Raw genomic sequence first — 24,254 nt, forward strand, 5'->3', positions numbered from 1 at the left:
GCTGCACTCGTGTCCCACAGGCGACCAGAGGGAGGAGTGTGATGGTGGTGTTCACAATTTGGCATCGTGAAGCGTCCTTAAATGTGAAAGAGTCTGTGGAGGAAAATGTTAAAATATGTGCACGAGCTGCACCTTTAATAGAAAAATACAGGTGAATTTCTACCAAAGGAGACATTTATTATTTAACGACACTCATGGTCTGTTTCTCCATGTGAGATTATTTCTGCATTTTGTGTCCAGTTACATATTTAAAAAATTAAAAATATATATATAAATACATGAAAAAATTGTGACTTGTGTCTCGTAGCAGCTGTCCGATGATCAAAAACACATTTAAACTGTAAAATCAGTAAAAAACAGTATCTTCTTTGGGGGAAGTGACCCGTTAAAGCTCCAGTATGTAACTTCTGTAAACACTGCTAGTTTCACTGATATCAGACTTTATTTTCTTAAAAAGAACGACCCTACGTCCATATTCCAACCATATTCTCTTTCAACACAGACACGAAAACCAAGTAATTATATTGAGGAACAGAGGGGGAGAGGCTTTGAATTGAATTTTTAAAAAAGTTACATACTACAGCTTTAAGTAATTCTTCCTAAAAGATTGTATTTTGAGGAACTCAACATTTGAGAAAATGGACAGAAATTGGTACGTAAATCAGTACTGGTAAGAGTTTTTATAAAATAAGTGTATGTGTAAAGATGGTGCAAAATGGCTCAGTAGCGCCCCCAAAAGGTGAAACCTGGTAGGACAAAGCCGAAACTAAGTTGCACCAAATTTCATGAAACTTGGTGGGAACGTGTCACAGCCCAAGACAAACAAGAAAGTCTATTGAGACCATGGCCTCAACTCAACAGGAAGTCAACCATTTTCAATCTGATGGCGTCCATCTTGGTGATTTGCAGGTTCTCGTCTGAGCACGTTAATCTTAAATTTATTTTGAGATAAAGATGATAATTTCAATTGTAGGTTAATTGAAAACATTGAAAATTTGTAACAAGCAGGATGTTTTTGTTTCATAAGAGCGACTAAACTCGCTGTTTTCCTGAGATGAATATTTGAAAATATGAGATTTGTACCATTTTAATGATCAGAGATGTTTCACATAAACGTGTCAGTGCCACATGAGTTGATTTACTTCGAAGCATAATTCAGTCTCAGCTTTTGCCGACGCTGACAAGAATATTGCTCATATATTTCTGGTTTATAGTTCATTTTTCCCCTCACACGCGCACCTTCACGAGCGTGCCACCCGTGCGCTCCCAACACCACAACACCGGAGGGGGAGGGGGAGAGAGGGAGAGAAAGAGAGAGAGGTGTTTACATTGTGAACCAGACCTCATATTTCTCCAGCTGCACCACCGGGACAACAGCTGCTCCGCTTCTTTGTCACTTTGAATCCGCGAAACCGTGAAACCGCACGCTTTTACGCACAGTCATGGTTTTTACGCACAGGTGAACTTATCTTCTCTCGTCGCTGCTCCAACTCATCAAGTAAAGTAAGAAGGAATCACACCTCGGTCCCTATCTCCTCCTCCTCCTCCTCCTCCTTCATCCTCTTTCCTGGTTGCTCGGAGGTGAACAGGTTATCGGAGCCATGTCCAGGAAGAAGGCAGTCAAAGCCAAAGGAAGCTCCAAGAGCCCCAAGGCGTCGCCGAGCAGCAGCGCTGGCAGCGGCAGGGACAGCGGGAGGACGGGGAAGGGTCTGTCCGCCGCTGCCGCTCCGTCCTCCGGACTGGTTTATCCCAGCAGACCGTCCATCAGCAACAGCGGAGAGTTTTACGACATCGCCTTCAAGGTGAGCTCAGTCTGTGTGTGAGTCTGTTTCCAATGAAGCAATCAGTCAATTACCTCGAGTGAAAACATTGAAACACACAAGAAACATTTTATCCGATGTGTTTTGGATTAATATCGAGATTATTCTCGTTTTTTAGTGCTTTAAAGATTGATATTTGTGTGGTTAGAGACTCAAGCATGATGGATTTTGGAATCATGACCACAGTCCTCCACTCTTTATGAAGTTCAGTTTTATTTTATAGCTGATTACTCTTGCACACACACACACACAGGTTTGTTTAACCATAACCAGTTAATGCCTTAAACCTTAACTCTGACCACAATTTAAATCAACTCTAAACTTCACCAGCTCCTCAGGCATGAGGGACTGTCTCATTACTGGTCCTGACAGGGTCAGTGTTGAGGCCAGAAAATGTCCTAAAGACCTAACAAATACACACAAACACAAACAAACAGTGTATGGAAAAATGCATGAATTAAGTGTGACGTGCTGCTGTAGTGCGTCTTCTTCTAGGTCTTCTATGTGCTGTGTATGTGCAGAGATGATCTTCTACACTTTGTCATTTCAAACCATCCTCTGACTCGGGGGGGGGGGGAACTGCTGCTCTCTGGATATTTGTTCTTTTTCTTGGCAGTGTCTTCACTTGTAAACCCCAAGAAATGGCTGTGGTTTAAAAAAACACACGCACACACACACCACGTTTAAAGTCCCTCCCTTGACATTTTTGGACTAACAAGCAGTGGAAGATGTGATGTGTACTCAATAATGTGGCGGGTAAACATCCACCCGTAAATGTGAGTCTGTGAATTTCCCGACTGTAAAAACCCTTGGCAGGTGACTTGCTAAGAGCACCGGTGTTTTTGCGGTGTTGACTTTGGTGGTGTTTGGATAAGAGATGCGACAGGTGTGTGCCGTCGTCAGCACGCCCCACACACACACACACACACATGCACTAAAAACACAACAAAACAGGCACATGTTGACCTGATACTGCACGAGCAGAGTTGTTTGTGTCTGTGTTGTTACTGAGAAGAAGCTCATTTCAACACTCTCTCATTATACTGTATGTGGATAGAACGCAGCAATCGGCTGTTTCTGCGTACTGCACCTTTAATTTGAAGAAATACGTTGCCTTTTGCATTAATGTTGAAATGTCAGAAAGTTAAAATTTGACTTGGCGTCTCACTCACAGTGAGGGTGTCATGTGACGTTCATGTTTCCATAACTGAGCGTGAGCAGCAGCTGTAAAGTGTCATATATATAATATCGACCATGTGATATAATGTGATTTACAGTAAGTGTCGGACACGCCGCTCTTCAGGGAAGAGTTTTAATTCCACTTTTATTTCCCCTTTAATGCGGCACAGTCCATACATTCAATCAGGATATTGTTTGGAATTTCATTATGTTGGATTCTCCTCTTGGGTTTTTAAAAATGTTGTGTCTTCACTCGAGCACAGGACTGAGGGAAATGTAGAGTGATGTGTGTACGCCACGTTTCTTCACACTCATTCTGTGTGTGTGTGTGTGTGTGTGTGTGTGTGTGGCAGGTGATGCTGGTGGGGGATTCAGGTGTGGGGAAAACCTGTCTGCTGGTTCGCTTCAAAGACGGAGCCTTTCTCGCCGGGAGCTTCATCTCAACTGTGGGCATCGACTTCAGGGTGAGTGCACACTCACTCACAGGCTCACGGGAGCTGCTGGATTATGGAGAGAGATAATAATCATTTAATGAGTTATTTAGGTCAAAATTGAAATCACGGTTATTTCAAACATTTACTGATTGACATAAATGGTATTTATTGCACATAAAGTGGCTTTGGATATATGGAATTACAGTATATATCCAATATATGGAAAATATGCAATTTTGAATGAACCTTTTGAATTTTCCTTCAATTATCAGTAATTATCAATTGTTTTGTTTCGATTATTTAGTTTTTGTAGTTTTTTTGGGGCCATAATCGTAATTTAAGTTTCGATTAAATGCACAGCTCTCGTAGACACACACACACACACACACACACACACACACACACACACACACACACACACACACACACACACACACACCAGGCCTTAACCCTGGACAAAATGTCTCTTCAAAGATAGGTTTGTGTATTTCTGGACCTCGCAAAGATATAAATATGTTCATACACACACACACAAACAAACCTGTTTTTATATCTTAATGAGGACACATCACAGACATAATGCACTGCTTAGTGCCTTCACCTCACCTTAACCATCACAACTAAGTGCCTAACCCTAACCCTAAAACCAGGTCTTAACACTGAAAAAGCCCTCTAAATGTCCCCACAAGGTCACAATATCCTCACAAAATAGGTTTTTGGACCTCACAAAGAAGTTTTAAGTTTATACACACACACACAGCACCAGCTATTCATCAAAAGTCATCACAAAATGACTTTAAAAAAACCTAATTTCCAGTGCTACCATCTGGCTGATTGGCTCATATTTCTTTGGCATGTATCACACAACATTAAAAGAGTCTTTGGGCAAAGTTTAGGGACTCTAGCTCACTCTCGCTTTCTGCAATTTAAAAAGACAAAAACTCATCTCTAACTACTTGCTGTTCTTGTACGTGATTCGTCACCAGCATTGTCGCCAAGCGGGAGCTGGTTCTGAACTTCCTTTTGAGATTTGATCATCAGCACCTGCAACCAGGAGTTCACGAATGACATTATGAGCTCTGAAATCCACTCATGATTTAAAATCAATATCATGTGCTATGGATGAAGACGTGAAACTAGTGATTTAGACCATTAAGTGTTTACTGAAGTTATAAATCAAGTGGAAAAAAAGATACGTTTTCCCATAGACTTCCATTCAAACAGACAGCAGAGTTGCCCCCTAGTGGCCATTCAACATATTTCTGCTTCCTATTTGGCTTCAGGAGGAACCTGGAGACCTACAGTACATCCACAAGGACAAGGTCACCAGGAGAAGTTAAAGTACAGTAGCTGTGAAAACAACTGTTCTGTGGCATAACGACCAAATGACGGACAAATGACCGTCAAATACAGGAATACAACAAGGACAAAACAAACAAAACAGAGCAGTATTTCATGCCACGGAGGTGAAACAGACGACAGTCTTTTATCAGTGTCTCTGCTGCTGCAGGAATGGCTGGTTATCACAGAGAATAGGAATAATGTCAACGTCCCCAAAACTTGGAGCAGCCACTGGATCAAAAGAAACTTAACCAAACCCCTGAGTGACATTTAAATATTGCCTCATTAAACTTACTGCACTCGGCAGTTTTTTTGTTTGCGCCCTCATTAACGCGTCTGTTCTGTGGAAATGACAGAGTGAGCAGATAATCACCACAAGATGATTTATTACTCATTTCAAAACTGCTATTTGTCAGCCTTTTTTTTGTCCTTTTCTGTGATTATTACCACTCACATTAGTAACACAAACACATTTGTATGTCTTTACTTGTGAGAACTTGATGACTGTCTGTCCTGAACTCGGTGACCCAAGCTCCGCCCATATAGACACTTATTGTCCACATCTCTCCTTAGCCCCTTTTTCCACTACAGGAACTCGGGAATCTCATTTACCCGGGATTTCGAGAAACCTCGGCATGTTTCCACCCAAATGAATAACTTTTGCTTGACCCCCAAACTTTCACTCCACTGCTAAAGGCTTGTGAAGATATATTTTTCAGCCTCCTACTTTAGATAAAGGCACCAGGTTGTGTTCAAATGTCAGGGCTGTTATCTACAAGGACACATGACATAAACTGGGTTCTCTTAAAAAATCATGGCTTTATGACCAGGAGGCAACATTGGCCTGGAGCTTAGTGACTGTTTTAAATTTCTTCGACACTGTTCATGCATATTTGAGTGGAAGCCATTAATAATCGACATGGTGCTGCAAAAAAGTCCCATCATTGCTTTTGTTGTCTGCTTAATTTTCACGGTGGGAAAAGGTTGGTAGGAAAATAGGTAGGTAGATGAAATAAATCAGTAGATGCATAAATTGGTAGGTAGGTAGGTAGGTAGGCAGGTAGGTAGGTAGGTCAAAAAAACGGTAGGTAGGTCAATAAATCGGGAGTTAGGTAAGCAGGTTGGTAGGTCAATAAATTGGTAGGTAGGTAAGCAGGTAGGTAGGTCAAAAAATTGGTAGGTAGGTAGGTAGGTAGGTAGGTCAATAAATCGGTAGGTAGGAAAGCACGTAGGTAGGTCAATACGTAGGTAGGTCAATAAGTAGGTAGGTTGGTAGGTAGGTAAGCAGGCAAGTAGGTCAATTAGTAGGTAGGTAAGCAGGTAGGTAAATCAATATGTAGGTAGGTAGATGGGTAAGTAGGTAGTGGGATAGGTAGGTAGGTGGGTTAGTAAGTTGGTAGGTGGGTAGGTAAATCGGTGGGTAGGTCTGTAGATAGGTAAGACGGTGGACTGGTAGGAAGATAGGTAGGTTGGTGGGTAGGTAGAGGTGCTGTTTGTATTAGAAGCTAAATCACATCATTATGAAAAAAAAACATTGAATCTGTTCCCACATTAGACAAACTATCAGCCATACATCTCTGAAAATCTCATCTCTGTGCTGGATCTGATGTTTGTCAGACTGTGGAAAAAAAACACTTGGATGTGCTGCAGCTCTGAGAGTCTAAAAAAGTTAAAATGTGGTGTTTTTCAATGCATTTCTTTTAGAACAGACAGCGCCGTTTTCAGCCCTGTCACAAACGCTAAGCAGAGTGACCTTCTCCGTGTGAGATAAGGACAAATATTGGAGAGTCAGTGCCCACAGAAAAAAAAAGGATGCAACCTTCATTACTTCTGTGTTTTTTTTTCTTTCTGCTGTTTTATATTTTTCTTGACACGAAGGAACAGTGAGTCAAATCAAACTTCAAACGCTGCTCTTGTCTCTTTTCAACTCAGTCTTTTCCCTGAAACAAAATAGTGAGATTTGTAGATGAGAACTGTCTGTTTCTGCAGTGGAGGCTTGGCAGAATGTGTTTACTGTCAGTGAGGTGTGTGTGTTTCTGCACGCCAGATTATGTGTGTAATCTATCATATCCACAGTCTCACAGTGGATATGATCACCGTCCCTTTCACCATCTCCTCACTCAGTTTAAAGTGATGCAGCACACAGCGCTGTAGCCGTTAATCATTGAACTAGCAGCTGCATGCGCTAACACAGGTGTGTGTGTGTGTGTGTCTGTGTGTGTATTGTGAAAGTGGCAACAGCCTGCCAGAGCATGACAGAGTCACACTGACCACACTCATGCCCTTTACAGCTAATTGCCATGTGACGGTGGTTTGCAGTCGACCACCAGCAACTAACTCTGAGGGGGAACATCTGTAGGAAACAGCTGGTTAGAGACACATATCTATAATTACTTTAGCTTCATGTTATTCTTTCACTTAACATTCAGTTCCATGTATTTGATACAATTGTTATTCATTTTATTAAACATATCTCTTAGAAATGTCTGGTTTTTTTTTTTACAATTTTCTGATATTGTGTTCAAATGAAAAACAACGAGCATTTCCCCTTTCGTTCAGTTTTTATTTTTCCATCTAACGCAAGTTCCGTGACCCGAAAGTTGCGAAATAAGTAAAGTTAAGTAAAGATATTCACAGATTTGAAGTTCCGCGATCAATAACATTTAAATGAAACGTTGTTGCGAGACATATTTTGAATCATAGAAACATGGACAACAGGCTATAACATCACATGCTGGAGAAACTACGTTGAGACCGGAGCGCAGGGACCGTCTACAAAGTGCAACACCTGAAAAGAAAAAAGATGTTTAAAAAACATTCAATAACGTCACCATTATACAGTGTTTCTGTAAACTTTACTGCTAATTTTCACAAAAAAATCAAAAAAAAAACGTAAAAATGTAAATTTTTGTTAATTTGCAGACCATTTTAACATTGTCCCATGTGAAGCTCCTCCCCTGTCACAGGTCACTTTTGGGTTACACGATCGTCGGGTCCCGGAACTTGAGTTAGATGAAAAAAATCAAAACTGGACGAAACGCTTCTTTTTCATTTGACCATAATATTGGAAATTGGAAGAAAACAAGTCATTATCTGTTTTTTAATTTTTAATTTTATTTTGAAAAACAAATGAACGAACGATACACAGGTTCATTTCAACAGTTTATCGTGGACACTGGAACAGGATGGATAACGGAAAAAGATTTTTCCTACACATATAAATGGATATTGTGAATCTGTACTTGACTAATTAAACAACATCGTAATATTAAGTCAAAGGGTTTCGACTTACGTCAGTAATGCATACACAATCTACTGTATATGGCATAAGTCAGGCATTAAACACAGGAATCTCAGCGTTTTAGAGACACTTTAAAACGCTTTTCTAACATCTCAGCTGGATTATTGTAATTCTCTGTCTGGAAATGCTCAGTAAAAATGCCCCTCTCCTGCAAACGCAGTGCTCAATTTAACATCTCGTATTATTTCAGTGTATTAGTTTATCGAGTGATTAATAAGGTTTTCAGAGGCAGCGCAGTTTACCCGTCGTCTCCGTCCAAGCGTCCCACACACACCTCCTGGTAAATCGTCAGTGAACATCGAGTTTGTGAGAGTCACACTCGCTTCATAAGAGTGGGAAGCAACAGTGTTAATTATAGATTTTGGCTACTGTTGGTGTGAGAGCGAACGCTACTGTTCCTGCCCACGGCCTCACTAATTAAATCAGTTCATTTCACTTTTTTTTGTTGCGCTCGTTCACTCTTTGCTCTGACTTAGTCTCCCGATCGACAGACTATAATCGTTGATGATGACCGTTGTCCCTCAGCAGCTCTCCAGGCTCCCAGACGCCGTCCTTCGATCCTGGAGTCGCCAGTTATGTTTTTTTTGTCCCCCCAGTGAATCTTAATTAGACTTCAGCGATCTTCAGACTGCTGGAAAAACCTAATGATTTAAAATCTGATCCCTCTGCTCCACTGTTGGCTTTGGACGTGCTGGACAGCACTAGTTGTCATAGTAACGATGTACAGGTACACCAGAGGCAGTTTTCTGTCCAAAGTCTACAATACACACACAGTGACACACACTTAATCATTAGGACCAGGTTTTGGCATCCATCGCCCCTTTTCCACCTCAGGAACTTTTGTCATTTACATGAGATTTTGGGGGAACCCTAGAGGGACGGGTCTGTGTGCTGAAGACCCTTTAAAAAGAAGAGGAAGAAAGACGTACTTCTTTCACTATCGGGCGTTTAAAAAAATATGGCACAAAAGAAAAGGACGTACGACCCACGAGGTCCAGGCTCTTTGGAGCGTATGTTTGTGGGACTTTGAATCGGTGACACAAAATGACAAAGGGTCGTTTTCCAGGACTTTGAGCTGCTGTGGAAACACATAGAAGTTCCTGGAGATGCTGGAAAAAGGAGGCTCATGAGAACTACTGGTTTGTGACGGGTAACAAAAACACGGACATACAGAACACACACGTGGGGGGGAATGTGCTGTTGTGTTTCTGGTTTGAAGATACAATATGTTACGATTATGCTTTAAAACACCTAAATACGACAAGACTAATGTTATATATTGTGTCGCGGGAGGAAACCGGAGAAAATGCAGGCTTTTGAATTAAAACTACATGTTATTTAAGTAAATAACGTAAGTAAGTAAATAAATAAAGTAAATCACTGCTGGAACTGTTCTTTACTTGTGTTTTATACGTCTATGAGGGCTGGGCACCTTTTTGTTCACCTGAATAAAAAAAAAATCAATCGATCGATTACGAGAAAGACGTGAGGACGCCATTACTCCTGCGTACGTTTACACACATATTTCTTAAAATCTCAGGTGTAGAGAGTCTCTCGCCTACGGCAGGAATCATGCCAGTCTACACACAGTTACGTAAAGCGACAGTCATTATGTCGAGAGTGCAGAGAGAGAGAGAGAGAGAGACGCCCCACAGTCACGAGTGACTCATCCTGCAAATAAACCTGATACACAATGAGTTGATGAGACGTGTGCGTATGTGCGTGTGTGTGTGTTAGATGATTGACTTTTGTGGCTGACGTCAACAAAATATATGGTTTGAAAACAATTTTCAAGAAATCTCTTTGCCAATCACGACAGCGAGAGAAGTCAAAGTGAAGATGTCACGGAAAAATAAGCAAATAGCAAAACTTAAATGGTGTATGTAGTGTGTTATCATGATGACATTATTATCAATCTGCACCATTACAGATTTGAACGTTTAATTAGAATTTTTAAAAACTGTTGTCGTGTTTTAAGATGTAACCTGTGTACAAGGAAGGAAGCTTGAGAGTTGTTCAGTCTTTCAGTTTGTGCCGTTTTTCTCCCCCTTTTTTTTATTTATCTTTTCAATTTAAGCTCTGTATAATATGCAATAAAAACTTTTCACTTTGCACAAACAAAATTAAACCAGATCCCTGCGTCGCACGTGATCTGCTCCTCACGTGCGGCGGATGCACTTCGGTTTTCATGAATAAATAAAGTAAATGATGATGCTAATACGCCGCCACAGGATGAAAACAATGGCAGGAACACAACATACGTTCTCTGCTCTCTTACACAATCTATCATTTCTAACCCCCCACCTCATTTAAATGTACTTTGCCTCTGTTGTTTTATAACATGACTCCAAAGTGAAGTGGAGTCTGATGAACCTGTGAATAAGACTCAGGCATTTCTGCTCGGCTTGGATTTTTTACCCTTTTCCCTTTTGCGTCACGTGACTCCTCAAGTGCCTGTTGTGTTCCCAGGAGACTGTTGTTATGGACCTGTAGCCATGGCGATGAAGCAAAAGCAACAAATGTGTGTAAAATTGGGTGGATGATTTATTTATTTTTTTTGCGAGCTTTGTGGTTGATGGAGGTCATTTAGACGTGGACGAGACTGAGCCGCACGTTAACGGATGGCTTTTATGGACGGGTTGGCGTCGAGGGGGGAAAGCGCTCTCCCTTCACACGGCTCAGTGCGCTTAAAATCTGGAAGCATTCCAGTTCAATCACACGCTTCCATTGAAGGCTGCTGAACGCTGCTCCACTGGAGCAAGTCAGGTGTCAATCTGGACACAACACAACACAACACAACACAACCTGTCACAATTAGGACTGGTTTCTTTCCCTGAGGTGGTGGGAAAAAAATGACACATTGTTGGTTAAGTATTGTTGGTTAAAATAAAAAGGAGATTTATATCTCATTTTTCTTAGAAATTGATGATCGAGTGACCGATGAATGGATGAGACAGCTAGCAGTGCTGCACACTCAGACTCAGCTGGAGCTGTTGGCAGCTCAGTTCCTTGATAAAAGTAGAAATACACAAATCTTTTGACATTAAAATCTGAATTTTAGTGATTTCTTTTTCACATGTGTTGCTTGAAATGTCACCTACATGCTCGTATATAACCCTAGAATATCAAAAGAGCCATTTTCCAAAATCACTGTGATCGCTATTGAGGTTTAGAGGTCATTATATGCCCTTGTATCCAACAAGGTGACAACCAGTGTTATTAAAGGTGACATCGAATGCTGGTATAGCACATATAGCACATATATGTTAGTTATGGAGGTCTACTTACATATATTAACTTGTTTTCATGGTTAAAAACCTCCTAGTCGCTGCAAACGAGCCGATCAAAATATCTCCTCACTGACGCTCTCGTCAGCCGTGCCGTTTCAGACCAAAACCACACCCCCAGAACGTGGACTGTGTTGTGATTGGCCAGCCAACGAGAGCTTTCCCACTGTCCTGTGATTGGCCAGGTACATGGAAGTGACGTTATTGGTAGGCCAGCTCTCAGATACACAGCTCCCCCTCTGGCACGGTGGATGCTCTGCATCTCAGCAGCTACAACGTGAGTAGTTCTTCTTCTTCTGCGGTTGAATGTATGCAACCGGATGTGTACGGACTAGTGCCCGCACCGGGAGGCGCTACGGTGGTGAGAGGAGTGGTGAGGTTTTCTGATGACATCATCAGCATAGGGAAGTGCCGATCCGCTTCGCAGAGCCCAGGAAAACAATACAACACTATTTTCTCAGCAGTGGCTGAACTGTTTGTTCTGAAACATTAGGACTTCATAAACGAGGTAATGACGCAGATACACACACAAACGCAGCGCTAATTGGAGCTTCCGGTCTATGTCGCCTTTAACTTCAACTGCTACCGACCTAGCTAGTAGCCTATTTCCAGTTCAAACGAGCTGCGAAGAAGGTTTTGATGCTAGTGACAGCAGCCTTCTTTAGCATTATGATCAAGGAGCTAGCTCATAAGGACAGCTAGCTCGTTTGTTGTAAAGTCCTCATGACATGGCTCCTGAAGAGCTAGTAGCTGACTTTTAACTTGTGTCTTTGTGACGTCAAAACTTTATTTATAAACTGTATTTTAGTTCAACGAAAACAACTGCTTTGCTCGTCGCTAGTTTGTGTTGCGTGTAAGAGGACGTCTCGGCGGTTTCGTGCAGCCGTGCTATTATGACCCCACCCGCATTGAGGAGGTTCTATAGTAACAGAAAATGACTGAAAATGACTGGAACGGTGCCATAAGGCTCCTCAAATTCTCTGTGTGAATGTATTTCTGTGCCAATTTATCTTAAAGTGTCTGCTGCTTAAGTCTGAGGTTATTGTTGTTCCTGGTGAAGAGAAGTAAGTTTGTACAAAAGAAGGAGAAGAAGTAGAAGTAGCCTGACGGAAATTATTAGACAAAGTCTTCAAAAGAATTGTTTCTGTGCCCTAACAGTGTCGGTGTGTGGCATTGTCTGCTCAAAACTGACGGATGATGTTACTGTGGCAGGAAATGGACATGGAAAGGTTAACAAATTTCCTTTTCAAACCGTGCGAGGATGAATGAAAGCGGTCTTCATCTGTCACAACACTGAGGTCTTCACCTCCGCCCCCTCTCTCCATCACAGCTTCACACTCTGGTTCTTTCAACAACAAATTACATACACTGAACATTTTTATCCTTCTTACAAATGGAATAACATCGACACGTTTACCTATTTCACAAACCAAGACGAGAGGCGACGAGAGCTCTGCGATGTGGTTCTGTGTGATTGGCCTCTTCCTCTCATTTAATCCACATTTAGTTTAACTTACATACACATTTTTGAAACGTGGTAAGGCAAGGTGTAAAATGTTATAGGGTGATCATTTCGATATATGATTAATCTATGAAGTTAAATTTCATTGCGTTCTGTATTTAGTGATCCGTGAAAACTGCACCTTAAGCAACCAGTACGTTGCATTCCGACACTTAGCAGCGTGTGCACACGACTGATAATGTCCATGGATGGACTTTATGTGGCTGCATTAAAGCACATACTCTATGTCAGCCAATGTTGTTGTTGTTGTCTCCTCGAGAAGTTACCAGCAGACTGAACTGTATCATGATATTTCATCGTGATGTAGCAGTTACATTTGTGACGATATTTTACATAATTTCAAAATAAAAGGGTTTTGTTTTGATGTGTAACAAACATGCAAAATGAATCTGTAAATATCAAAAGCGAACACTGAGTTTGAGACTTTAAAGCGTAACCAGTATAATTGATTGGCTACTGACATGAATGAGCGCTGCAGTTTGCGAATTGGCAGGTGTGTTTGATTTGGGACACTTGACGTGGTGAGCTGGGTGGTGCAGCCAATCAACGGCTCCACTGATTTTGTTTCTTTCTCACAGTGTTAGTGGTGAGACTGCAGATTATAACAAACAGAAGACTCTTTCCCTTCCTTGTGGCTTTTGCATACCAAAAAGGATGTCAGTCGTCTTCATTTGTAAGCTTCTGCTTCAATATTTGTCCATTCAGGCCACTGTAGAAACATGGTGGCACAAGATGGCGGCCTCTGTAAAGCAAGGCCCTTCTCAATTAATCTCTCGGTTCATTTCTTGATCAATTGAGTATGTCTTGTTTTGTCTGCAAACCACTATTATTCATTTTTATTGATTTCTTACTGAGGATATTCTCATTTTATCGATTAATGTAGTAATAATTGTTTGAATAAATGATTGTTGCAGCCCTATTTTACACTCTTTTCTTTCTTTAGTGATTTCCACTTTAGATACAGCAAAGTAAAACACTTCAGTGGGAAATCACTGAGTTCAAAGAAACTACTATCCACTACCTGCTATTTTATCATCTTGACTGAATAGACTGTGTTGAATAGAGTACGATGTCACGGATGCTTTTTCTCTTTGTGAAAGTCGGATCAAGGTCGAGCCGTAGTCAGGGACACAGTCGAGGAGCATTTTGCAGCTTTTGGCGGGGTTGTTTGTTATGTTACAGTGTTGTTGCTGCTTCGGGCAGGTTTTTTCATGAAACCCTGTTGTCGGTCTCGGTTATAAATTAAGAGAGGAAACAAAATATTACAACCCTCTGTAAGGAAAAACAAAGTATTCATCCATTTTTTACTGAAATTGGAAAGGAAACCTCTACCGGCAATGAAGAAGGGGAAAAACAAGGGATTTCATCACAGTCCAGAAGCGATTACGAGAGTCGCAGAACAACAACTCATCGATGTGGCTGTTTGCTTGACGGCCTAATGGGGCACAAAGAGCTTAGGGGAGTCCTCACTGTTGTTTTTTCTAATTACAAATTCAAATGAACCAGTAGGCACTTCATCGGCGAACACTTCTCCAAAACACAAATGATTATTCTGAGTAGCCTCACAACGTGCATGCAGCAATTTAAGAGCTACACAGAAAACACACAGCAGATTTAAGAAGTATACCTAACATCTGCATGTTCTAATCATTTATGTTCATACAGAATAGATTACGCAGATATTTCAGGTTTCAAGTTTGTACAGACGAAGCTATTTCTCTCCTTCTACACGACAGACACTTGGGTGTGATGCATCCGCTAACACCACTAGCTGTTGTCTTCACTTGAGCTAACATCTATGCTAACAGCTAAGTTGGCAGATTTGACTCTAACCCTAAGTGATTTTTTTTGTCCTCCATTGCCAACACCTCATTGAGAAGAAATACGATACGCGCTTTCACGTCCGAGTCTCCAAAAGTCTGCGATAACACCAGAAAGAGTCGCTAGAAGGATCCGAACTCTCACTAAATGTAGCGACAAAGTCGCTAAGTTGGCATCACTGAGCGTTAGCCGTAAATTTCGTAATTCATCTAAACCAAATTCTGACTTGATTTATGTCTCAATCCCTAGATTCAGGTCTTCTTAAACAGAACTTGACATTGATTTTATAAATTATGTTTCCATTCAGAGGAAAATAGATGGTAAAGCAAAGCACTTATGAGTGGTCAGTGTACACGGACATGGTGCTGGTCAAATCTTTAAAACAGGAGTTTCTGAGCGATCTACTGGTTTTAGTCATGCAAATGTTTTATTATATTGCACTGTGAGTTGTTTTTTTTTACCTGGAGATAATAAATAATAACACCATCATGTATTGACACTTAGTTATACTCCCGTTTTTCCCTGTTGTGGATCTTGTAAGTGTTGTAAGGGCAAGCTGGCACCTGATCAATGAACAGACTGTGAGGTGTTTTTCTGTGGAATAATGTATTCTCCTCTACGGCGTCTTGTCCCATTAATCAACACAAATCCCATAATAATACTCACGATTGTGTACAGGTTCCGTTGAAGATGACATCGGGGGTTGTTTTTCCTTTTCAGCGTGAGGCTGATTGTGTGTGCGTGGCACGCTATTATTCATTCTTCGCATTTTTTATCCTCTGAAGTTTATACGTTGAGTCACTTTTGAATTTCTTTGCGGTTATACAAACTTTTGTTGCACTTAACTTGCTCATAATTTATCACATGTATTCATGCAGCTACATCGTCATTATTTAGAGCATTCACTTGAACCGAGCTGATTAACTTAAATGTGGAATTCAAATCTGCTTTTGTCAGCAAGTTTACTGTGTTTATGTCCCAATGTTTCAAGTCGAAACTTTAGCAAAGATAAATTAAACAATTCCCAACTAGGTCTGAATAATTAATAATTTTCATCACAGCTCAATTAGCAAATTGCAAAGGCTGCAACTTAATAATTCTACATTTATTGTTCTATTTTTCTGTCAGTGTCAAAAAAGCAATGAATATAAATGTTCGAAACAATTCTTTATGTTTTCACCATGGATTTTATACTCTTGAGCACTTGATGTAACACCATTATCACCAATGGTAAAATACAGTGGTGTAAAATAGTCCGAGCAAAGTCAGCTACAGACTTTTCACAGGAAGCAGATTTGTTCCCAATAAGATAAATTGTTCTCTCACCATCCTCCTCTTCCTCTCATATACTTCACACATTGGTATAGAGAGATTAGATTAAGATGGAGCGAGAGATGAGGCGACTCTAATTATTATTGTTTAAATTATTCTATCTTTTTTTGTTATTTGTTTCATTTTCTACGCACTCCGGTCACAATACCCTGGTATATACAGTAGAATTTGAAGTATTTCTGATTTTCCTCCAAGTACCACCAGAGGAAACTCGCGTTCCACTGGTGGTACATGTACCACAATTTGAGAACCATGTCATTAGCCTATAGTAGATTATATTATATATTAAATCATTGTAAATATTGTAACTGTAAAGCTGACTTAAAAAAGTAAAAAAAGCACAAATCAAATTGTACATGTATAGGACTTTTGGATTGTATCAGATTTTACATTTTTATTTGTGGTTTTGACCGAATCCCGTCCCTAATATTGATTATATTGAATACATTTGTGACATTCACAAAATATTATGAATTAAATATTTCAAAAATACATGGAATTCACAAATAATATTGATATATATATGTATGTGTGTATATATATGTGTATATATGTGTGTGTATATATATATATACACACACACGTGTATACATATATGTGTGTGTATATATATGTTTATGTATATGATATATGTAGATATAATTTATAAGCCATACCATACAGAAATATTCATTTAATTTATATTGTGATATTGATATAGAATGATGTAAAAAATTATTTCGTACAACATGCAGTAGTTGAATTTTTATTAAAATACATGTTCTGCTGTGACGTTGGTGACTCTGTTGCTAGGTGACAGCAGCAAGGTGGTATAGCGAACACAAGATGGGTGACGCGTTGTGAAAAATCCTTAAGGATGCAGCCCCCGATACTTTTGTCTCTTTTTCAAAAACCTGTGCAAACAGCAGCTTGAGTCACTGTTGTTCCATCGTCCCGATGTTTTGTTTGACTTTATTACGGCTTGATTGAATTTTTAAGATGTCTTCATTCATTATTGCGTTGAGGACCTCCACAGCAGAGTGTAATGTCCTTCAAGACCGTGATCCTCGGCAGGAAATGGTCTCTCGCAGACTGTTTGAAGAGCATTTATTACAGAGGAGAACATTGTGGTTGAAGGACAAGGCAATTACATAGTTCATCATTATTGCCTCTTCCTCTCTCACATAATAAGGCATCACAGGCTTGGTTTATGTGTCCACTGTGTTATGATGGAAACGGAGAGAAGAAGGAACACGAAAAAACAAGACGTGGCAACGTTGTAACCCTGTTTTTCCTTCCACTATGGCAAATAATAACCATCATAAACAGACGTTGAATGACAGCAAATGAATTGCTTGAGTGGAAGTCTTGGGCAGAGAAATAATGAAATTAAATAATGGTATTTGATTTGAGGGCGGAGGACTGGAGCTGAAAGCTCTGACGTCAACATCAGGCTCAAAATAGATTTCTCTTTGTTGTGGCCGCAGTGTTTCAAGTCCAACGCGACAGAAAAAGTCTGCCGGTGCTTTGCAAATCATAACATCTACGCTCTAATGACATGGGATGTACACTCGCAGTGTGTTTCAAAGGTTTAGGATCACTATTTGTTATATTTAATGAAGACCTGGCATCATGGTTGTGTTCCTGAGGAGTAAACGGCATAAATATTTATGAACCTATGTGTACTGTATCTGCATTGTACAGGACAGTACTGCAACTGATACTGGTATTGTTCCTGAAACAATTATTTGGTTAATTGATTATCATGAAATGACAAACATGACAAAACAAGTACAAGTAAATATGTACAAAAGCATTTAAAATGGTTACTGCAATCCTAATTTTTTTAAACGATGAACCTCCTTTGTAAATTTTAGCATGGCATATAACCCTTTGGACTCCTTATCTCCAGTGAAGGACAATCTTAACGCCTCAGCGTACCGAGACGTTTTGGTTATGCTTCCAACAGTTTGCGGAAGGTACTTTTATGTTCCAACATGACTGTGTCCCAGTGCACAAAGCAAGCACTATAAAGACATGGTTTGAGTTTGGTTTTGGAGGAACTTGCCTCAACCACGTCGAGCACCTTTGGGATGAACTGGAACAGAGATTGTGAGCCAGGTCTTCTCGTCCAACATCATTCATTCTGACCTTATCAATGCTCAACAGAATGAATGAAGCACAAATTCCCAAAGAAACACTTCAAAATCTTGAGTAGTATCATCAGTTGTGTAATGGTCAGGCGTCTGGATACTTTTGTCCATATAGTGTATAATTAATCTCCACTGCAGACCCTCGTGTTTCGTCTCCTCTGGTCATGATGGTTTGAGAGGAGTCCTGAGGGTTTTGACGTTTGGTAATTTTCTTTAATGAGATAGTAGCAAGCTGCTCTCTGCTCGCTCTGCTGGCGTCCCATGTGTTGAAGTGCTACGAGCTGTGTTATTGGCGTGCGCGGCGGTCGGTAGAGCAACAGACCAAAAACAACCAAATCAAAACATAAACGGAGTTCGAGGCCCACAATTGAACATTTATTCTTGTGAATGTATACTGGCTGCACCGTTGTAATCAGTGATGCCAGTATTTTAATTGACTATATCTCTTTAATCGCTGGTTGTAGTCATTTAATCAACACTCATATTATGTCTTAATATAATAAATGTGTTTCATCGAGTGACTTTTAGTGGAATGGTATGCAAATAGTTCATTTGACAAATGAGAGTCTCCAGTGTTGAGGTCTGACATCTCTGTTTTGAAATCTGAATGTTTCACTTATTCTCTGGCTGGAAAACAAGTATAATTAAAACACTTTACTGAGACTGGAAGGTCATCCAGGACTAAACAGACTCTTCCTGTAGGATATTCTCTTTCAAACTCCTTTTATAAAGACTTTAAAAAACCCCGATGGCTTGTGGTGCTATTTAAAGAGCCCCATTTCTGTTGGCTCCTGTATATTTTTGAATTCATTACACGACACTGATTTCATGAGACGTTCACAAAAGACGAGATGTGTGAAGCAGAGTGTCCGTCCTCTTGCGGGTCGACCTCACAACCATCACATCGTAGCACTGTCTCTTACCCGCTGACCTTTTTTGCTTATTTTAACCAGAAAATGTCCTGTAACAAAGTGCTATTTACAATGCACTGCATGTTATTGTATTAACAATTTAAAATGAAGAAAAACAAAAAGTCTTATTTAGAAGAAACACTGTAGTTGTACATGAACACCAGTTTTTGTGTGTTCAGTTTGAAATTCGAACAGTACAAAACATATTTAATGTAACATTTGTTTGAGTTTTTGTCTCAATGTGCACGTATATATACGTACTGCGTGAAACACACGTATTCCACAAAGACACATGATCTATACGCACATAAGTATCAAGACAGCCATGACTGCACACACACAACAAAGATGTTCTGATGCCCAGGACTCAAGTTTCCTTATCCCATCTTTCTTCCTTTATTCCCCTCCTTGCAAAAAGTGTAATAGCAAATGTCACGGCCACTCAGTAATCACAATAATCAAACTCTAGTTTCCAAGAGGATGACGTACGGCCTCAAACTGCACAACCACTTTGACGTCTGCACGGCATCCTTTACTAAACACTCTCATTTTCCCTCAAACCATAGAGACACACATTCATCACGGTTTCTACGCTGACTTTTTTATTTGAGAAAATCAAGGCTACGGTAAAATGCTGCAGCACCACACAGTGCTCCTAGAATACTTAAACTAAGAGCAATTGCTCATGGTGTCTCTAACCCCCCCCCCCCCCCCAAAGTTTTAAAGCTCAGTACGACTTATTGGGAGAAAGTGACAAGCCCTAATAGGATTTCCAGCCTATTGTTTGGATAGTCACGTCTTGTCTGGGTAAGGATCCAATGGTTTATCCGAGCATTACATGCTTCACGCTCAAATGGAGCGGCTCTGTTGAGTCTGTTCTGAAGCCCAGACAGAGGCAGGAAGAATTCTATGTAAAAATATGTCAAGTCAAGATCAGTTCCCCAAAGGATGAGTTCAACAAACGCTTTTTGCCCGGTTACACTCCTCCACTATATGTGCACTAATCAGGTTTTATACCATTCTCCAACATTTTATCATCTTCAAACTAAACCTTTACTTCCATCCAAACAGCCTAAAAGTTACAGGACCCAGTACTGATCTTTGTGGGACGCCACAAGACATGTTTTACCTCCCAGAGGAAAGTGCATTTTCTAATAGAAAACACACTGATCCGTATCATGTGGACAAATTAGTTTTTTTTAAATTGGTTTAGGGTAAAATAAATGTTGTGTGCTTGAGTGAAGAGGTCTACTGATCTGGGAAAGATGTAGTTGCGTATTAACGAATGACTTGAGATTTGCAGCCCAAGAAAGAAGATGCTGTAATCTGTGAGACTCGACCCACTGTGACTTCACCCACCGCTTAGTCAACTGCCCATTATTTTAGTCTTTAGGTTTTTGCTGTTTGTGCAACGTCATATTGATTTTGGACACCAGAAAAGGTGGATCGTACTAAAAATGAGAAGATCAGCATGTCACTGTTTTTGTGTCCATAGCCATGTCCTAAACCGTACGAAATGTACTGATGAAGACCTAAAACTAGCGGTTAGAGCCAAAAACGTCTCATAAAAAAAACACTTACAGACAATTGGAAAAATGTAGATGGTTTAGAATTATTAACAGAATTTTCAAAAAATGTGCATTTCTGTACGTTTCCATCCAAATGTTAGCAAATGTTAGGCTGTAGTTCACTGAGATAAGAAGTAGGTGTTGCCAAATGCTGCCTAAGGTGTGACTTTATGATTTAAATAAAGAGCACCAAGAAAGATCAAAACATGTGCGTTAAAAACGTCTTCTGTTGTAGCTATTATTGCTATTATTGTAATATTTGCTTTTTGCACTCAATTGTCCACATATAAAGTGCTGCCTTTTAGTTAACAGTTTCTGCTACATCATTGTTTATTGGCTTCATCTGTTGCTACAGCTGCGCGGTATTTAGTATATTTAAATTGTTGTCCATTGTTTTTTTTTTGCACAAATTGATAATGTGCCCAAAAAAAAGTTTGATGGAAAAATCACATATTGACTCGCATACAAACTGACTTGCTTTGAGTCGCCCCCTGATGGCCAATCAAGATTTTTGGCCGTGTGGCAAAAACAAGCCTTGCTTGTCATAAAGAACATGTCGTGGTTAATAATTGAAGCACTTGTCGTGTGAAGAAGAGTGTACTGTTAATGTTTATGTGTGAATATGTATTTTTAATCATAGAAGAAGAAAAACCCTCCTGTGATTATCTGCTCAGTTGCTGTCGCATGTGTGAGGACGTTTTCAGGGAGACTCTGAAACAAGGGGAAAAAACATAACCCTGACTTTGTGATTTCCATAATATCTGAGGTGGAGGATCATTAAACCCGACTGCGTTTCATTTAAATTAGCGTGGATGGAATATTGTAATATAAATCTCCTTTCAGATTCTTCTCACCGCCGCCTGTGAGTGATTTCCCCCGGGAACTTGTACAGAAGTACGTGATAGGGTGAATGTTAAAGTCTTTCTCTTGAGATGGAAAGGGAAGACGAGTGGACCAGACAAAAATGTTAAAGTAGACAAGTTAAACTCAGTGTGGCTGTCTGCCCCCAGGGCTAAATCCTCAACAAAGACATTTGTGACAGGACAAAGAAGCCGAAAGAGCCCCCGTGTGTCCCGGCCTAGAGTCTTGACAAGGGTCCTGTAAGACGTGGATTGCAGGATTGGAAGAGAAGGATGAAGAAAATGTGTGAGCTTTAACGTGAGACCAACAGAGGGAGCTGGGAGGTTCAACACCAGTGAAAACAGAGGGACAGAAAGTCACAGAGGGTGACAAAGCCAGGATTAACTTATCGTATTGGCGGCCACTTGGGTGGAGAGGATGAGGTGGACGACGAGGGGTTTGAGAAAATGAGGTTTTCGGGGAAACGCCTGGAGAAGCCGGGGGAGAAATAAACGTGGTGTGCACACAATTAAATATCAACAACGGAGGGAAGAAATGTATTGAAGCAGATGGCTTTATTTCTTACTATGTATTTATGTGTTTGTGGGGGGGGGGTAAAGCAACCTTTACTTGACCTGAGCCATCTGTGACTACATTTATCCAGAGAAACCTTTCACGAGTCACATGAAAAGGGCGTCCAGCAGAGGGAGGTGACCAGAATTGCACGTAACTGGATGATCGCTGTAATGGCGGCATATTATTCTGTACAGAGAGTATCAGTGTTTAATCTCAGCCCAAAACATAGACCTGATGCCAAATGACGTATGAGAAAAAATTTAAAAAAAGAAACAGGATTTGCAAACAGCTTGATTACATTTTGAATCTGGTATTTAAAAATAGACATTTAGTCACATAACCCAAAAATATGCAGAGACTACTCCCCCTTTATGAGATTTTATTTTGATGTGTGCAATCAGCACTAAACACAAATACAGTGTGAGGTGTATAAAAAAAACATGAAGTCAAAAGTAGAGGACAAAGTTTAATTTAGCTGGAGTCAAACCTGAGGAAGCACCAAAGTTATTACAAGTCATTCCTCATGGGGTGTTTGAATATTTATACCAACGTCAATGCCAGACTCCAATCTGGGCCATTTTAGTGAATGAAATTTGAATATTTCACTTGGATTAAGAGTCACCAGTTTCAATATGACTCATCCCTTGGGGACAGTGAACGCCGACATCATGACGAATGAAACATGAGGCAATATTTTTACGCTTTTCCATTATACAGTTCTAGCACGACCACACCCGGCTTGATTATTATTTTTTTTTGCTTTTCCATTAGTGATAGTACCTGGTACCTTTTTTTTCATGAGCGCAATGTCCGACACAAGAATCAACTGTAGATCGGTTAAAACATGCGTTAGTCTTCAACATTTAGCAAAGGGAATGTCTAAAATCTCAATATTTAACAGAAGAGTCTGGGGTATTTAGCAACAGCACTGCCGAAAACCGGCGATCGTGACCGAATCACAACCCGTTCACCTGGATTTCCCCATGTTGAGGAGGTTCTATAGTCATGGAAAACAACGTGTGTGATACCAAACCAAGTCGACATACACGAGTCCGGACAGAACAACGCAGCAAACATCCATTACCGTCATGACAACCTTGTCTCTTGCACAGATACAACTCCTTGCTTAGCATGACTAGTGACAGCTATTTTGGTTTAGGTGGTTGCTTGTGTTATTCCAGACTATCACAGCAGCAGAACAGCAGACTGCTGAAAAACTGCTTCAATCTCTTGCCCTGCTGTGTAAAACTACACACACACACACACACACACACACACAATCTGGAAGTTAATGATAAACCAGAGAGCAAATACTCATTTGTCTGTGCTTGAATGTCTCCATCGCTCTGTCTTTCACACGGTGCCTTTGGTCTGAATGTGTTTTCATATTTAATCTAAATAACCAGATATGGACGATTCTTGTCCTATTTTCAGTAAAATGAATATAAATGCATGTGTGTGTGTGTGTGTGTGTGTGAGGAAATGTAGCTCAAGTTAAAGGACCAGTGTGTAGAATTTAGGAGGGTTAGATATTGGGTGAACTAACGATTAAATGAGTTTGTACAAGTGTATGAACACAGTTAAAATATCACTTGTTTTTGTAGCCTCAGAAAAGGCCTTTGAAACGTATTCTAGGCAAGGGCCTTGCTTTATGGAGGCGGCCATTTTGTGCCGCCACGGTTCTATAACAGACCAAACAAACAAAACAAAACACAACAGTCAGAGCACGAGTTTTGTGTTTTAAAGTGAAACGTACTGCACAATTGAGGAAGAATGACTCCCTTTCTATTAGGTAAACGCCACCTTATCTCAGAAATGGGAGGGGTTAGCGGAGGTGTCCTCCATTCTGCAGTCTGACCAATAAATGTCGCTAATTCTTACACACTGTACCTCTTGAGAGCTATGTGTGTTTTTTGGACGTCGGCTGTAAATGAAAAGAACACATCCAAAGAGTTTGAGAGGTTAATCGGTCACAAGAGCAGAATCATGGACCAGTTTTAAAGGTGTAAAAATATTGACTTTACTGGTTTGGGATGAGGAACCTGAGCCTGAGCCTGAGCGTCATTTATAGCGTCAGTAAACCTTTTCCTGAGGACTTTATGGTCTCAATCACAAGTTTCAGGTCTTTGTCAATACAGCACGGTGTACATTTTGTACATTTTGGTCCAAGTCCGAGTCAAACGGACCATA

General features: G+C 40.3%; 1 protein-coding gene across 1 annotated transcript in view; it reads left to right on the forward strand.

The window, feature by feature from the left end:
- The first annotated feature begins 1,326 nt into the window (after positions 1 to 1,326).
- LOC131448683 (ras-related protein Rab-26) overlaps positions 1,327 to 24,254 on the forward strand; it is a 68,506-nt gene continuing 45,578 nt past the window's right edge. The window contains exons 1-2 of the mRNA XM_058621340.1: positions 1,327 to 1,802; positions 3,353 to 3,463. Coding sequence (XP_058477323.1) covers positions 1,602 to 1,802; positions 3,353 to 3,463 — 312 coding nt within the window. The 5' untranslated portion in view covers positions 1,327 to 1,601. The remainder of the gene's footprint in view (positions 1,803 to 3,352; positions 3,464 to 24,254) is intronic.

Source organism: Solea solea, chromosome 21, assembly GCF_958295425.1.
Source record: "Solea solea chromosome 21, fSolSol10.1, whole genome shotgun sequence".
NCBI lineage: Eukaryota > Metazoa > Chordata > Actinopteri > Pleuronectiformes > Soleidae > Solea > Solea solea.